Consider the following 17436-nt stretch of genomic DNA (forward strand, 5'->3'; position numbering starts at 1 on the left):
AGATTAGTTAGAGAAGTTCCACCCTGTTATCTTCCACCCTGTTATGTTCATGAACCAAATAAGGTAGAAATTAGAGTGAAAATAAATAATTTTAAGTCAAATAAAAAATTTTGAGTTGATGGAATAGAGTTGCAGAGTAGTCTGAGGTATTATCAGATGTCTTTGCCATTTGTCTGTTTTCATTTCACTAGTTACAACCATTGACTCCTGTGAGGGGAACAATGAGTACATGTCATGGGAAAATCAACTACAGGGATATCAATTGTTCTTGCCAAAAAGAACCAGGACAAACACTCTACCTGTACTTTGACTGAGCCAATCCTGCAACTAATAATGAAAATCATCAGATTTTAGAATCAAATACTTTGATTTTCCACCCTGTTATGGTACAATCCAGCATGTTATGTTCCATTCCACACGTGTTTCTGTAACAATATTAAATATTGTTACAGAAACATTAAGTACTGTGGATTTTTCTGAACCATGTTGGGAGTTGAAGACCAATAAATGCAAATATTGGTATAAGTTTTTAAAATTACCAATATTTTCAATGCATTCAGTAATAATGAGTAAAACAGATTTTTCTTTACAATACAGTCATAAATGATTTGTAACTTCATGATGTGTTACCATTTCAAGAATAAAACATTATATAGTAAAAGGGACACACTCTTTGTAAGAAAAAGTCATTTTTAAAAATTTAAATGTTTAACTATTTGTGGTTCATATGTAAATGTTCATAACAGGGTGGAACACATTCAGAGACAATGGTGAAAAAAAAACACATGTAATTATTAATTTATCTATTCCTGAGCTTGACCACTATTAATTTCTCATTGTTAAACATGTCAGTGTTGTAACAAAATATTTAAAATGTATCTAGTGTCACTATTTAATAACAATTTGAGAGTAGTAGGGGAAATTCATTTTGAAAATTACCCCATTGCAGAGAAGGATCTCAATGATTTAGCTCAAAGTTCAATAAATATTGACTAATATAATATCACTAATATATATATATATATTAGTGATATAAAAATAACCAATGAATTGATGAAATAAGATTAGTAACCAGCTTCTGCAGCCGAGGATCAGACCGCCAGGGTCCCCTCCCTTGGCCGCCGCCCATAGCACAATGCACCCGACCCCTTTGGCCCCTCGGACAGGTGGTGAGCCCATCGGATGCCTCCTGGACGCCTCCCTGGTGAGGTGTTCCGGGCACGTCCCACCGGGAGGAGGCCTCGGGGAAGACCCAGGACACTGGAGGGATTACGTCTCTCGGCTGGCCTGGGAAGCCTTGGGATTCCCCCGGAGGAGCTGGAAGAAGTGGCTGGGGAGAGGGAAGTCTGGGCCTCCCTTCTGACTGCTGCGCGACCCGACCCCGGATAAGCGGAAGAAAATGGATGGATGGATGAAGATTAGTAACACTTTATTTGAAGGGGGTGAATAAGACTGTCATGAAACTTTCATAAACATTACATAACACCTGTCATGAACATAAATAAACCTTCATGAATATTTATACTTGTCAAAGTGTGATTCAGTAAATTATGACACTTTTAATACAAAGTTGACATTCAAAATATCCTTATGACAACTTGACATTAACCAATAAATCATTACTGTTTAAATTTACTTTTAATGAAATAAACTTACCTAATTTTAATAATGCAATTGGTAAAGAGATTTTGTAAAGAGAAATTCTTTAAATCGGTTCTGAAAATCCAATATGTTTTTTCCTTTTCTAGAAGGAATTTAATCAGTTGATTGATGGAGTTATGAGACAAATGATGAAAAACAGAAATAATCCAGTTGCATTCACAATGGTCCACTCCAGAGTGAAGATGTTTTGACAGTTGCCTGAATGTCTTCCATCAGGTTTGAAGTTGACAGGAGGTGATGTTTCCTTTGATGCGCACTATGGGTCTAGCTCATCAGTCTAGTCGACTTGGCAACAGAGAGAGAGAGAGTCCTGGACCTGGAAACGGAATCTGTAACAGAAATCTTGCCTGTTTAAAAAACAGACCTTAACCTGGGGTCCTCTATAAAAAGAAAAAAAGCTTACATTAACACATTTTTCCCCCTCACTGTAGTGAAATATATTTATATTATAATGAAACTCATGTGAATACTCATACATTTCAACATAGAATGGACTGTATTCTACAATTCAAGTAGTTTCAGTTTAACTGCTTCATTGGTTGTTAGTTGATATGAGATGATGTTTCCTTTGATGCGCTGTATGGGTCCAGCTCATCAGTCTGGTCCACTTTGCAGCAGAGAGAGAGAGTCCTGGACCTAAAAACAGAATCTGGAACTGAACTCCGAAGAGAAATCTGACCTGTTTAAAAAAAAACCTTATCAACACAGGGTTATAAAAATAAATAAATCTTAAATTTAAACATTTTTCCCCCTCACTTTAGTGAAATGCCTTTATATTATAATTAAACTGTTTGAATACTCGTACATTTCAACATAGAATGGACTGTGTACTAACCATGTCCATTAAGACATTTTAGTGCAGTTGGTCAGATGAAACTCAACCCACATTAAAACAAAAACAATGATTTTTTTTTTGCTAAAGAAAATTCTATTCTCAAGTAAATTTTTAAATAAAATTAAATTAACGTTAATCTAACAAAAATGAAATACTGTGTCCTGGTTACACTTTCTTAATGCAAATATATATATTAAGAGGTTTCAAATTTCATGCTTGTTTTCAATGTGTTCCATGGTTGTACAATAAAATCACATCATACAAACTATTTTTTTAAAATGATAAACTCTTTACCTGTCAATTATTTGAGCAATAGTAGGTTAAACATAACAGGAGAAAGCTAGAATTGGATCACCAATTTGTGGAATTGTACATTTCAACTCTTTTCCTGTGTATGATTTTATATTACAATCTTGCTAAAATGCTCCTTCAAATTTGTTTTTGCTTTGTAATGAATGTAGCCATAAATTATGATTTCAAAACAAATAGTACAATGCTAAAATGTTTGTTAAAAAGCTCTAGTTACACCTGGATTTCATTTTTGTACATTTAAATATGAGGCATTTTAAACATGATAATTTGCAAAATTATCTGGACTCATTGCATAAAGCAAATGCAGATATTTTTCTATTTAACTCCCAATTTTAGATTAAGGAAAAAATGTTAAACTGTTCATTTATATAATTTTTTTTAAATATTTAAAGCTTATGAGGTTTCATACTTAAATTTTTTTTTTACCTTCAATCGTCAGCACAAATGTAGTCGGGCAGTCCTGGGAATTGAACCCAGTTCCACAAATGGAAGTACCAATAAACTGCCTTTGCTTTTTTTGTGCTATGTGACAAGGTAAAGCAAACCCTGCATTAAGAACAGCTTCAAAGATTTAACACATGTACATATTAATCATTATTCAAATTCAAAAATCCTTTATTGATCCCAAAGGGACATTAAATATCAATAAGCCATTATTAAATGTTGCTTTTCATTTCCTTTAGGTCTGTATCCAATGTTCATCTCAAGCTTATAAATAACTTAATGCAGAAACGAACCTTTTTCTAAGGAGAGTTTTAAATTCCAATTTAATGTAGGAACTGTCCTCCTTGATCAGTGAACTGATCTGATATGATTTGTGTGTAGATATGAAGTGTTTGAGTGCAACGGGGCTCAAGACCCCTTGGTTTGGTTTATCTTTCCCCATTTCTTTTGTATGTCAGGTGTGTGTAAGTGGATGTGGGCATCCCTGTTTTGCTCCCTGTCTTTCCCTCTATTATGTGCTTAACCAAATTTAATTGAGGAGGCGTAGTTCGGAGACAGCTGCAGTCGTCTTGGATGGGTATCTTCTAATATTCCCTGACTATCCATGTGAAAACAGCATCCCACTGCCCGTTATGTGCGCATATGGAACAACTGCTTCACTTTTCAGCCAAGGATACCATTTGGCCACCCATGTGAAACAGCATCCACGCCCGTTTATGCGGCATATGGAACAACTGATTCACAGACTAACCATCAAAATGTTTTGAGCAACAGAAATAAAGATGTAGTTGTGGCTTTGCTTAGTGTTTAAAGTGCCCAATTTTTGTAAGTGCCATCATCTTTCAATGTAGCTCAATGTCTTGCAGTCTTAACATTTTTTAATTCATTTTCATCAAGAAAAACCAAATATTTCAAAACATCACATGATTACAACCGCTCAAAACACACATTACTCCTCGTGATCACTAAAATATGTAGGCACAACTACGGCTTCAACTTTATGCTTCTCTGATTAACATAAACGTGATCTATTAATGTACCTTTTTCAGTGGTTGGTTCATCAACCATTTGTAGGTATCCTTATCAGACATAAATTTTGAGATAGTGATGACTTCAAATATCATCATTAAATCTCCAATCAGTGCTATTGTGTCCTTTGTTTTTCAAGCCAATCAAACAAGTTTGTAATTTATTTTAAATAGTGACAGAGGATATAATGGTGGGCGATAAATTACCCCAAGGACCATTTTTAAATGACTAAACCGGTACACCAAACACTCCAAATTCAGCTCTGGCTGCTGCAGAACTTCAAATTCAATGTCATTTGCACAATAAATGCCAACACCACCATGTTGTTGGTCTTGCAACACACTCAATTGTGGATGCCTGTTAAATAAGATAAATGTCGTGGACGGTTGGAGAAACTGTAACCATCAATTTTTACTGTATCCGTTTGAGTTGAAGTCAACCATGTTTCTGTAACAGCAACACATTTAGGTTTCCATTCTCTGTAAAACAAGTCAATCTTTTACATGCCGAGATAAACTTTGCACGTTCATCAGGAATACAGTAAAGGAGATTTGTTAAATCGGTCCAACTGAATAGATCCACTCAAAGGGGTCTCATATCCTCAAGAGCAACAGCAATGTCATCCTTACAAATATCCTCTTTCATCAAAATCTTGAATGTCAATCCTGAAAGACTTTTAACACGACTCACGGCCACATAAGCTTGTCCGGGGCAAAGATTTTACTAAAGAAACAACAGCTTCCTCACAGTCATTCCTTGAACTTTGTGTACAGTACATGCCCATGCTAACTTGAGAGGAAATTGCCGCCGCAAGCCGCTTTAACAGTGGCTCTGTCTCCTCAGGTTCAATAGTGTGGATCCAGCCAAATCTGATGATGCATAGTGGCATCCTCCTCTTCTTATGCCTACTCGTTCATCATCAAATTTAACATACACACTTTAGGAAACTTGTCCTTTTCAGGCATTATATTCTGTCACAGTACCAACAACACCATTAGCTAAACCATCATTACATCCACATTTTTACACAACATAACACGTGCTCCTTTGCCCAATAACAACACTTCTGATAAGCAGGTATTGAAGCTTTGCATGACTCCCTTCTAACAACCTCAATTTTCCGTTTTTTTTATCATTTACATAATCCTGTGCCCCATTCTAACAAATTCAGGACAAGTCTGATATAATGATGAATATTATGCTCGCTCACTTGTTTATTAGTCGCAATATGTGCAAGGCTGAGCTAACCTCACCCGTTTCACAATGTTTTAAAATTTTATATCATCGCAGCATTGGTGTACTTTGGAGCGAGTTCTCATCCTGTTAAGCAGTTGAGAAAATACAGCATCTTTTGCCTCACAATTCAGTTAATTCTACAATTTGAAATAACTCGACCATATTTGTGGCAACACCCTCAGCGTATATCGGCTTACCTCGAACAGGGGGAGCTGATAGACATCGCCGACAGTAATTATACTGATACCCCCATATACTTTCGTGGTTTGTTTAATCTGACGCAATCGGCCGTAACATATGATAAGAGATTGTGATCACCATTGATATTTCATCTATAATAAGAAGTTGAAGATCACTATATTGACACGCAAGGAATTTAGTTTATCTTCGCCCAAAGGAGTTACGGTAGCGTACATCCTTCCAATAGAAAAGTGGTGTGGATTGTTGTCGCTTCTAAATTATACGCCGCTATGCCAGTGGGAGCTGTGAGTAATACGCATGTATTATCAGGAAACCTACACACAGTGGACAATAACCGTTTTGATTCATATTCAATTGCCTTAATTAAATGACTTTTTCCTGTACCGGCCCCCCTGTAATAATATGTGCAATGGTTCTGGATTTTTTCCATTAACTTTATCTAAACACCACTGCCGGATTTGATAAAAAACAGAAAACTGTTTTTCATTCAAAGATCTAATCAAGCAAGGCCTTCAGATCTACTCATTTGTTTTTCTCAAATACTGAAATGTCTTTAGGGTTAGAACTTAAATCAGGAATATGTTCCTGAGCATCATTTTCTATTGGTTTCTCTTTTCGTAATTCCACACACTCCAAGCGTTCCAATTCAACCTCAGGACACAACTCAGCCCATGTATCCCCAGCATTACATCACCAGTAACATTGTCCACAGCCTCAAAATGATCAGATTCCACTCAAATTCACTCCTATTAAATCTACAACAGACTTTACAGAATGTTTTGTTCCATCAACAAATCCAATAACACCAGTCCTGTAAAAGTCACCATAGGTTTCACAATGTGCAGGTTAAGTTCACTATCAAGCGGTAAGGCAGAATAACTGCATTATACTTTGATAAACTTTCTGGTGTTTCGTTTCAGAGAAACGTGCATATCGAACAACTGCTGGTTTTGTCCGAGTTCTTTTTACAACAATCCCAAAGCCATTGTTCAACTTTACTGAATTTCTACATTTCTCATTTTTGACAAACACGATACTCTGAAGCAAATGTAGCCAGGCACATATCAGAAACACATCTTCATTCGGCCTATTCTTATAGCGGTCAACTATACCGGTCATAAACATGTCTTCTGGGTAAGATCCTGAGAAGAAGCTTTTTCTCTCAAAACAGAGATGGGTAAACTCATTTTCACAATATTATCACTGTTGGAATAAAAACAACTTTCCGAGAGCACTCCTTTAAATGCATGTTGTCAGTCGGTACACGGCTTCTTGAGCAAAACATCCCGGTTATGTAAATAGACACTACCGAGTGTCTTTAAAGCCTCTTTAGCACTAACATTACCATCTTTAGCTGCTTCTCTCTGCGCATTTCCCAACAGAAGGCCAATTTCACGCTCACTTTTGGACATGTAAGATACTATATAAACACAGCATGCATATGCATCAACACAGTACTGGATATCAATATTTGCATTCCAAGCTTTAACAGCGGCCTGCTATATTGATTAATCCAGATTCATTAATTTGTCTTTTCAACACGACATGAGTATTCCTACTGGATCGCTTATATGCCGTTTCAAATAAACCTTGACTTATCCCAAAGCTTGAAACATTTCTTCAACAGTACTATATGTACAGTTCTCATCCGAGATGGCATTCTTTACACTAGTTAAATATCGGTTGCTCTATCTCTCTCAATTTGTTCCCAACTTTTCTTGTCCTTGCTAAGACATTCACAATCTGCCTTATCAGTTTTATCCAAATTGCATTTGCAAGTCTTCACTGGATCTTGATATTTTTCACCGCGACAATAAGGTTCGGCAAGATGCAGGCCATGGGAAATTGAAATGATAGACAGTTTTTTTCTTTTCACAAGTTTTTGAATGTCGTTTTGACTGCTGCTGTACAGATGTTACAACTTAAAACAACGGATCTTCTTCAGTTGGAATTTCACATGTCACATGCTTATCAATAAATGCAATAACCTCTTCATCTGTGTTCTTTTCCAAAATTGTAGCACCAGAAATCCAAAAAAGACAATGACAATGGGGAGAACCACACTGCTGCAATTCTACACGATAATAGTAGTCTTCAATTTTTCCAATTGGATTTGAAGGAGACATTAAACTTCTTTAACAAAACATGCCATCTAAAATCAAACATTCTGGCAGCAGTTACAGGATTTTGACGCAGCAATTCACACTTATCTGCCCACTGCAACTGTTCCAAAGTCTGCGTTCGCCCTTCCTGCTTCAAAATGCTGTAAAGTAAATTTTTCCATCTCATATCAGCAGAAGAAATGAGGCAAACCATGTGGGTTTTCCTAACATTCTAACACAAGCTAGCAAGTCGCGTTGAGCCGACTGCCAGAAGGCAGGTGTGCCTCGAATAGGTTTCAAGAAGCGATACCCATCATCAAACTGTAACAACTTATTTAAAGAGTCCTCATTTTTTAATACCTCAGTCATATTTGAAATGTAGGACTTGTGCCTTTACGCAATGCTATAGACACTTTGGAGACAACTTGCTCCAGTTCTGACATGTATTGAGCAAAGAAGATGTATTCTACATTACGTGCAAATCTACCATCAGCATGAAGAAGTCTGTTATTAAAGTAGCGGCTTAAAGTCAAACGATATTGCCGCTTTTCATGGTATGTATTATACCCCAAAGGAAACAAAACAGGGAAACATTTTGCTTCATTTGTACAATCAGAAAGCAATTTAACCGGGTTATTATTTCACTTGGTGCAATATTCAACACATTATCAACATATTGATCCAAAGCTTCTTGTCCTATATCTACTGGCATAAGACAAGTGTCCTGGAACATGCAGTGTTGCTGTCTGTCATGTAAAAGGTCATCATCATTTTCATCTATGGACATGTCCTCATCTTCTTTAACACTTTTATTCTTTATTAAAACAGAACTATTTTCTTCTGGAGAAAACTCATTGATCCAAGATTCATTGAACTCTACATCTTATAATGAGAATTACAATGTTTCAAGTACCGAAGAGCTTCCTGGACATGCATTGTATCAACATACTGATAATCATAATGACCTTTGTATGTCAATTTACGCTTCAACTTCACAGGTAACAAAGAGCCTTCCATATTACTTCTTGGCAACAGGCTGCAAGTTTCAACTATATTTGTAGGGACACATGTAACAGGTCCATGCACTCCATTTTGTCCACCTTTGGGCAAAGCCAGCATTTTCATAAATGGTATATGTAAAGCAATTAAGTGTTGCTCCAAAGTATTCAACATGCCAACTGAGGTGGGATGGGATCAACAGATAATTATTACATGAACTTTCTGAGGGTATTTGACCTTTACTCATTTTATAATGGCAAGAATAACAGATATACAGCCTATTTCGACAGGTATTAAGAGTGCATGGAGATGCACACACATCATCACACCTATGCACATAATTGTCACTTATACATTTATCTGCAATTAAAGACATTTCTTTAGTTTTTCTGTACTGGTCTTTGTGACAATTCAATATCTGATGCTTGAACAACAGACGAAAGCAAACGCAACAAACAAAATTTGGCCCTCTTTAACCTTCTCCAAAAATTGTGCAACAACAAAATCAAACTCCTTTGACTTTCCTTTAATCTACTGTCTTTTTAGCTTTACATCTGATATTATGTGCAACTTATGTCCTGGATAAAGGTATTGCTTTTTACTTGATTCTTTTACTTTTTGTCTATGAGATTCATTTTCATTATACTTTTTAATGCTCATTTGCTTCAGTTTATCTCGATAAGATTCGTCTTTCTTATATTTCGCAATGCCAATTTGCTTCAGTTTTTCTCAATAAGATTCGTCTTTCTTATATTTCGCAATGCCAATTCGCTTCAGTTTTTCTCGATGAGATTCGTCTTTAGTATATTTATTAATAGTCCTCAGCTGAACCTTTTTTCGATAAGTCTCATCATCATGATATTTTGTTTTACTTGAGTTTTTCTTCTTTTCCTTGTATAAAAAATTTGTCTTGTATTTGTTATTCTGCTTAAATTTTATTTTTTGCATATATGTCATTTGAGTTTTGTATTTGATCATTTCCTTCCCATTCCTTTTTTGTCTTAAATACATAGAAAAACTGTAATTTCTTTTATTGCTAGTTACAGTTTGTTTTGTATCTTTCTGTACTTGGGAAGATCTTGTTTGAATGGATTTTGTCTGTAATGAACCACTTGGATTACAAAGTTCAAAGCAACAGTCTTTATTAGCCTGCTTTACACACATAACAGCATCAAAATGATTATTACAGTTTTGAAGATACAGAGCTTTATGAGTAAAATTACTGTTATTTGAACTGTATTTGCTCCACTGTGTGCCATTAAATACATAAATGTCCAATCCCAACATGATTGCAGCAGATTTAAACTCAATTTCGGTAGCATAGTGACCCAAGTACTTCATCTGTGACTGGTTAACATATTCTGACACAGAAGCATAATCTCTTCCCAGAAACTCTTCACATTCTTCTATATTCTTGGTTATATATGAAACTACAGCAAGTCTAATTTTACGGTGATTATTCTGTGAACCGCTGAGTACATGAGATATAGCTCTGAAAAAACTGTTGGCATCATTTACAATATTTTTAGTTTTACACACACTTCCTAAAGGCCCTCCCAATTTTACTGGTTGGAAATTGTGTTCTTCAAAGTCTATTTTTAGTTTGTTGCACAGAGTTTTAGCAGTAACTTCAGACAGGGGAGTAAATAGCAAAGTCTCTTGATCATCTTGCAAAATACCCACACACTCCTCTTGCACAAAACTCTCAGTTTTGACCATCTCTACAAGAGCGATCTTTTGTTTTGCAATAGCTTTCCGAGTTTTACATTTCCCAGAAACATCTTGATTTGTGCAATAACCATAACATATTTGTGACTTGGGCTGCTTTACACAAAGAACATTCTCATAATGATTACCATTAATATTTTGCAAATAGAGACCATGATTGCACAAACTGTTTGTAGATGTATATTTAAGCCATTTATCACTACAATAAGTAAAGATATTTATGTCAAAAAAGTCAGCTGCTGCTTGAATCTCTACTTCAGTTGCCCAACTGCCAACATATTGCATCCTTGAAGTCCTAATATATTCTGACATGGAGCATACTCATTTCTGAGAATACTTGTATACATTTGGAAATTCTTTTTTAACTGGTTTGTGACAGCAAGCCGAATTTTGCGATGACATTTCTGATTGCCACTGACAGCTTGACTAAGTGCTCTAAAAAAGCAGTTTCCATCACCTACTATTTTTTCTGTCATACATGTCACACCCAGTTCACCAACCACGCAAGAGACAGAATGTGCCCGTTCAAACTCTACATTCAACTTGCCACACAATGACCGTGCAATGTCTTCAGAGATGGGGTTAAAATACAATTCCTTATTTTGGACATCAGTAACAACCACATCATCATCATCACCATCATCCCTGTTTGATGTTTGCAGTTGTAATGAATGTCCTCCATAAGAATCCTCCTGTATATCACCATTGCTCCCTTCAAACAGACTAGTGCTACTTGGAACAGCAGCTGAATGTTCAGATACACTTTATTTGAGTCCATCTTAACAATATCAACTCCACTGATCTCAAAAACCTCCGAGTGACATTCAGTTCAGCAGAAAGCCTTGTAAGATATGCAAAGACATCATCTATACAGTTAAAGTAAAGAACAACGCTCTTACCATGTGCATCTACCATGCCCTCATTGTTACGTGCATGGGAGTCTACAATAGCATAACGCCCACTATTACTGATGAGAGCGCAAGTACTGCCACATACTGTCATAAAGCAGGTTTCATACTTTCCACACATCTTACCCAATCCATCCCAGAGTAAGTACACCCTCCTCTATTAACTGTCCTCCCAGTATATCCACATCTCCTGAAGCATAATCTGCATGATAAAAACATTCAAAATGCTGTCCATCAACATGAATATTTTCAGGCAAGTCTGGAATAGCAAGAAGCTCATGTCCACCACTGATTAAATGGCCGTCATGCAAAGCTGTGTACAGCTCATCACCTACAGTCACTACATTGTCCAATATCTCAATATTCCACGAAAAAACGCTTGTCAGTGTGTGCTTTGTTAAAGCAACAAGACTAATGGCTGCACACTGAAGTCCACCATATGTAAAGCGATCCTCACCCTGATGAAATGACCCACTGAATGATGCAACATGGCTACTGGAAGCATGGCATGCATCTGTAGAGTGTGTGTCTTCAGTCAGTGCTGTGCATGTTTCCATATTACTGCACATCTCTTTTACAGAAATGGCATAGATTGCATATTCGGTTGCATATAAGGATTCCCCAAGTTTGTTCAAATGAACCATTAAATCAAGTAAGCTTGTGTTAAACACCACTACAGGCGTACCAGATTCTGATGCTAAGCCCTCCGAATTCCGTGTTCCAAAGTCTACAACAGCAAAGTACTCTCCATGCTGGATTACCAAGGTAGTTGCATCATGAAGACAAAAGATACACATTCCATTTCTCATCAAATACATTTGTAATAGTTCAAAGAGTTCCCCTCCTGGTCAAAATCACATGTCACCATGTCACAAATTCCTACATTCCACTTCCCACCAAAATAGTCTGATCTTGAACCAACTTGCACAACTCTGCCTTTGAGCCTATGCTGGGTCTTTCTCGAGCAATATATTCCGCCAACTTGCGACCTTGCACAGAGACTTCATCTACATCTGACGTCTTCCAGGTACAAATGGGAGAAATGTGATGTTTTATTGCGGCTACAATACTGCATGACATGAGGGTCCCAGATGTAGACCGATTACTACCAAAAAATGTCCCTGGGACAAGAGCCGACTGCAACCCCTCCGAACACCTACATAAAAGATCAGTCTTACCTTTGGATGACGTCGGCGTGCACTGGCAATCATTCCTCTCAAGCGTCTAGAATGGAAATTTTAAAAACGTTAAGACTTCTATATTTTCACTTTATTAAGTCTTTTTCCTTAAATGAAAAATGCTTAGCGGAACTGCACAAAACAATTACTTAAGTTATTCAATAATCTCAAATAATTGTAAAATATATGCACATAATTTGAATGTTTCATTTTAGCATTTCTTACAACATAAATAACTAACATGTACAAGCAATTAAAGATTATTGTAGAGAGGTTCCAGCTAAAATGTGTATTACAGTGGTCCTGCAATCAGTGTTTTTCTTTGCATTCTGTTAATTGGTTATAAATGTCAGAGGACACAAAACATTCCCTACAGTCTAACTCTCATCTACAGTCTGGTTCTTTTCCTAAAATATGTTAGAAAGCAAGCTTGCATTACTTTTTTCTCCAAAAGACAAATCAGATAACATTAAACATGATACCATCTATATTTCATTTTGTACATAGTATACCACATGGAACATTACTTTTTATATACATATTTGTGCTAACACAGCAGTCACCATTAACCTCCAAACAAATGATGCATTTGCAGTAAACTATGACATCATTTAGCACATTACCTTCAAACGTATTTAAGAAAGTAGACATGCACAACTGCTACATCCAAAAAAATAAAAATGTACAAACACTTCCAACACAATTGAAAACCTCACCCTTTTCTACTGCATTTATGTTCTAATCAAAATAAGCACGATCTCTTGAGCATTTTTGGCCTAAAATATATACTAAGATTTCCTCTTTATTTTAGAAATTCTACATCTACTCAAGCTAACACTACATCTGAAACATTGTTACAATCCAAAGAAATAACTTTTGCATTATCTTAAATAGTTAATTGATATTTCAGTAATTCATTGAGGGGATTCTGATTAATTGCTTACACTTTGTTACTTTTTGTACAGATAATCTGTCCCTGCAAAATATTTACATGTAACGTTTCAATCTTATGGAATGAAACATATCCAACATTATGCATAACACATTAAACAAATAAGTTATACTGTATTATTCCAAATAAATTAGATTTTATGACAATTAGAAAATATTTTTCTTATTACACAGAACGATAAACATCACAATACATACCAACTGGCTGGGAGGACTCGCCGACAGACCAAGACAGTTCAACATCTCTTGAGATTCACAAGGCAGCACATTGCAGACAGACATCTTGGCTGCTTTAGCTTTAGCCTCAACCTAAAACCAAATGAGACCAAAGCAAAATATTAAACTTGCTTTGCAAAAAGTCAACAAAGATTCAATATAACGTGTTTTCAGTTAAAACACAACTCAATATTTGTTATACATTAAACCTTAATTTGCAAAATACTTTTATTCTACAATAACAAATTATTAACTTATGCTTTCACAAACCTGCTGTCTCCCAGCTGACTTCTTTTGATGTTCCACAGACTTTGTCTGTAAAAAACATTTCAGGTTTGGATTCTTTATAAAAGAAAATACTAAGATGGTAAATGGTACTTCCAGTCTTCTGCAAATTACCTCATTGCCTGTGTGAACATCTGAAAGGTCTGATGGAGAGACCGTTTCCATGGCAACCAAGATATCAGGTGAAAAACGGGAAGGATTCAACAGAACGGAACACTTTCTTAACGATACTGGAGTCCCATCAATCTGCAAAATAAAAATTTTAATTAAGATACCAGTAACATTTACAATTAGATCTTATAAATCGCTACAAGCCTCAAATACCTTGTGATGAACCACCCTTGTCTTCAGTGAATCAGAAGATTCCAATTCCCCTGAGTGGTTCCTCTGTAAAGATAGAGCACATATGAGTTGTTTAAGATATTTAACAGTTAAAGAAACATCTTTCTTCTACTGCAAGGAAACTGCAAATATATTGATACCTTTCTGCCAGATCTCACAAGAGTCCACTCTGAAGATGGCAAAGATGGGACTCTTCTTTCCTCCCCTTTCACGACAATGCGAGGAACAAATCTTGGCTTGTAACCAGTAGCTGCCTGACTCTGTACCGGTGGCTTTGGAGTTGACATTTCGAGATATCGATAAGCAAACATCCACATGAGTTTCTGGAGAATGGGCATGCCGTGGTCATCGCTGAGGTGGATCTGCACACATTACAATGAGAGATAAAATTAACATTCCATAGAAATGCACAATTTTACCTTCCTATTTTGAAAATGACTATGTACTCACGCCATCAGGGCTCCACAGATTGAGACGCTTCAGAGGAAAGTAGTCAGCTACAGGAAAATAGGGGATACCTGAAAAGACCAGGATAAAAAAAAATCATACATTCCGTTCACCAAACACAACATACAAAGACCTATAATACATTTTACCAAAGAGAAACGTATTAAATACCTACCAAGCTTTGCTGCCCTGCGATGAAATTCTTGCTGAAACAAATTTTGCTTCTCTAGGGATTCAGTCAAGCGCAGGGGGAAGCCAGTACAAAAAACCTAAGAAAAACAACCCATTTAGACATTTATGCTTATATCACCGTTTCTCAATTCCACACCTCAGTGACCATTGCTCTGCATTTTACATATGTCTAGCAGAAGGGAAATACCTAAAACATGCTAGAAAGTGGTCTCTGCAAACTAAAATTAATGAACACTGCTTTACATTCATGCTGAAAACACAGTACATACCTTAGGCCAACGATACAAGACGGTCAAAAGGTACTTTTCAAATTCCTCTCCTGCTTCCTCTGGATTAAGGGATGCAGTAAGATTATTTGAAGGGGCCGTCACACAGACAGCATCAGGCTGACGGGGAACAACAGCGTGGTAGGCCTCAATGCGCAAGTCAGCTGCAGACGCACCAGGAGTGCACATCACTCCAAAATCAATGCACCCATCCGAAATCTTAACAATCCCATCAGCAAACGATCGCAGATGAGACGCGCCAATCAGCAGCACAAACTTTAAAACAGAGAAAAACATAGAAAGATGAGAAATATGTAAACATTCCATTTGAAATGAATTCTAATTACACTTACTTTTCCATCAGAGCGCTCCTCCGGAATTACAAGCTTGTGACAATGATTGGTAAATAAACTAGAGGGCCAGTCTTTAACTCGATGTCGCCAGCCGGTTCCACTCCCTGGTGAAGAACAAGCAAAAATAGAAATAAGTATTTTAAAACAAGTTAAATATGTACTCTGAATATTTCATATGATACAAATATATCACATTTAAAAAATGTAATTAAAATAAACACCGACGTGAAACAAAATCACTGGAAGTCACTGGGATTCCTACTCGGACTCGAGCTGTTTCCATTCGTCGGACAGCAGCCAGAGATCTTCGATAAGATTTTCCTCTAGGCATCTGCATTTAAACATTAAAGGATTCAGTGGCATACAGATTTATAGATGATTACAGCAATATAATTGAAAAATTTATTAATAACAAAAAATATTAAACATCACTGCACAAAAATGTAAAGATTTTTGCCATTGCTTTTATAAAAAATAAAAAAAATTTTAAATCATAGCTTTCATAATTTACATTATGTAAAAATGACAATCACTAAAAGAAATCCAGCAGTAGAAAATGTACCAACTAAAATAGTTAATTCTAAAAAGCAAACAAAAAAAGCAACCTCAAAACGCAGCTTTCACAGCTTAAAACCCCTAATTTTCCTTAAAATGAATTAAATCCAAAAAATACCCATCAACTCTCAAATTGGAATGAGGATACTACCATGTTTCTCATGAATATCACGTATTATACTAATTAAAATATCGACTAAAGATACATAACCTGAATGATCCAAAATGCAGATGGTAATCAGTAACTGGTTTTTTTCAGTTAAAAACGGAGCAAAATGGATCATAGCTATGTGCTTAAGCCCTAAATGGGTCAGTGTAGTTAAATATAGTTAAGTAAGGGTGTCAATTTAACATATGATCCATAATGTTTTGGCAAAAATGACTTGATATAATATTGGGGATTTACCCAGCATTAAATGAATTATAAATAACAATTTAGTGTTACAAACTTCATCTTATACAATAAGACTAATGAACATTTTCAAAGGCCTGAATGCTAATGTTATTAGCAAACATTTTTTTAAACTGCATAAATCCTCTTCCTGAGCAACATCTGAATTCTCCGCCTGGTAAATAACACTTGTCTGCAACCCAGCAATATGGAAGTCTACGGTAGCTCTGAAGAAACTTTTCTTCCATTTAATCCCCTCGAACCCTAAGCAAAAGGATAAAGATTTACTGTACTCTGAAATCCAACACTACAAAAAGGTGCTTGGTGTACAATATTCTGAATTAACTTCTATATTATAATAGAAATAGATACAACTACACTGGACACCAACTACATCCAAGTAGCTAGCCGCTACAAGCCGACTCCATCGAAGTAACTAGCGGCTACGAGCCGACTACATCCAAGTAGCTAGTAGCTACAAGCCGACTCCATCGAAGTAACTAGCGGCTACAAGCCGAAACATCCAAGTAGCTAGCCGCTACAAGCCGAAAACATCCAAGTAGCTAGCCGCTACAAGCCGAAACATCCAAGTAGCTAGCCGCTACAAGCCGAAAACATCCAAGTAGCTAGCCGCTACAAGCCGACTACATCCAAGTAGCTAGCCGCTACAAGCCGAATACATCCAAGTAGCTAGCCGCTACAAGCCGAAAACATCCAAGTAGCTAGCCGCTACAAGCCAACTCCATCCAAGTAACTAGCGGCTACAAGCCGACTACATCAAAGTAGCTAGCCGCTACAAGCCAA

The 17436-nt window shown here is 36.5% G+C and overlaps 1 protein-coding gene across 2 annotated transcripts; it reads right to left on the reverse strand.

Moving 5' to 3' along the window:
• Positions 1 to 1660: 1660 nt before the first annotated feature.
• LOC103460286 (uncharacterized) lies at positions 1661 to 16056 on the reverse strand. 2 transcript variants are annotated; one of them, XR_014086191.1, is made up of 13 exons: positions 15912 to 16056; positions 15687 to 15790; positions 15337 to 15609; positions 15051 to 15144; positions 14879 to 14946; positions 14569 to 14790; positions 14411 to 14473; positions 14201 to 14332; positions 14072 to 14116; positions 13784 to 13894; positions 12635 to 12680; positions 2139 to 2341; positions 1661 to 2042 (listed from the first exon to the last, which is right to left on the reverse strand). XR_014086191.1 is itself a non-coding variant. In XM_017303233.2 (12 exons), the coding sequence occupies exons 1-12, from the start codon at positions 16021 to 16023 to the stop codon at positions 2205 to 2207; spliced, it is 1407 nt and encodes a 468-aa protein (XP_017158722.2). In that variant the 5' UTR covers positions 16024 to 16056; the 3' UTR covers positions 1661 to 2204. The 2 variants fall into 2 exon arrangements, 1 of the variants encoding a protein (XP_017158722.2); XM_017303233.2 differs by having other exon boundaries at positions 1661 to 2341.
• Between the last annotated feature and the right edge of the window lie 1380 nt (positions 16057 to 17436).

Source organism: Poecilia reticulata, unplaced genomic scaffold (genome assembly GCF_904066995.2).
Source record: "Poecilia reticulata unplaced genomic scaffold, P_reticulata-male-v2 Scaffold_30, whole genome shotgun sequence".
In the NCBI taxonomy this organism is placed as follows: Eukaryota; Metazoa; Chordata; class Actinopteri; order Cyprinodontiformes; family Poeciliidae; genus Poecilia; species Poecilia reticulata.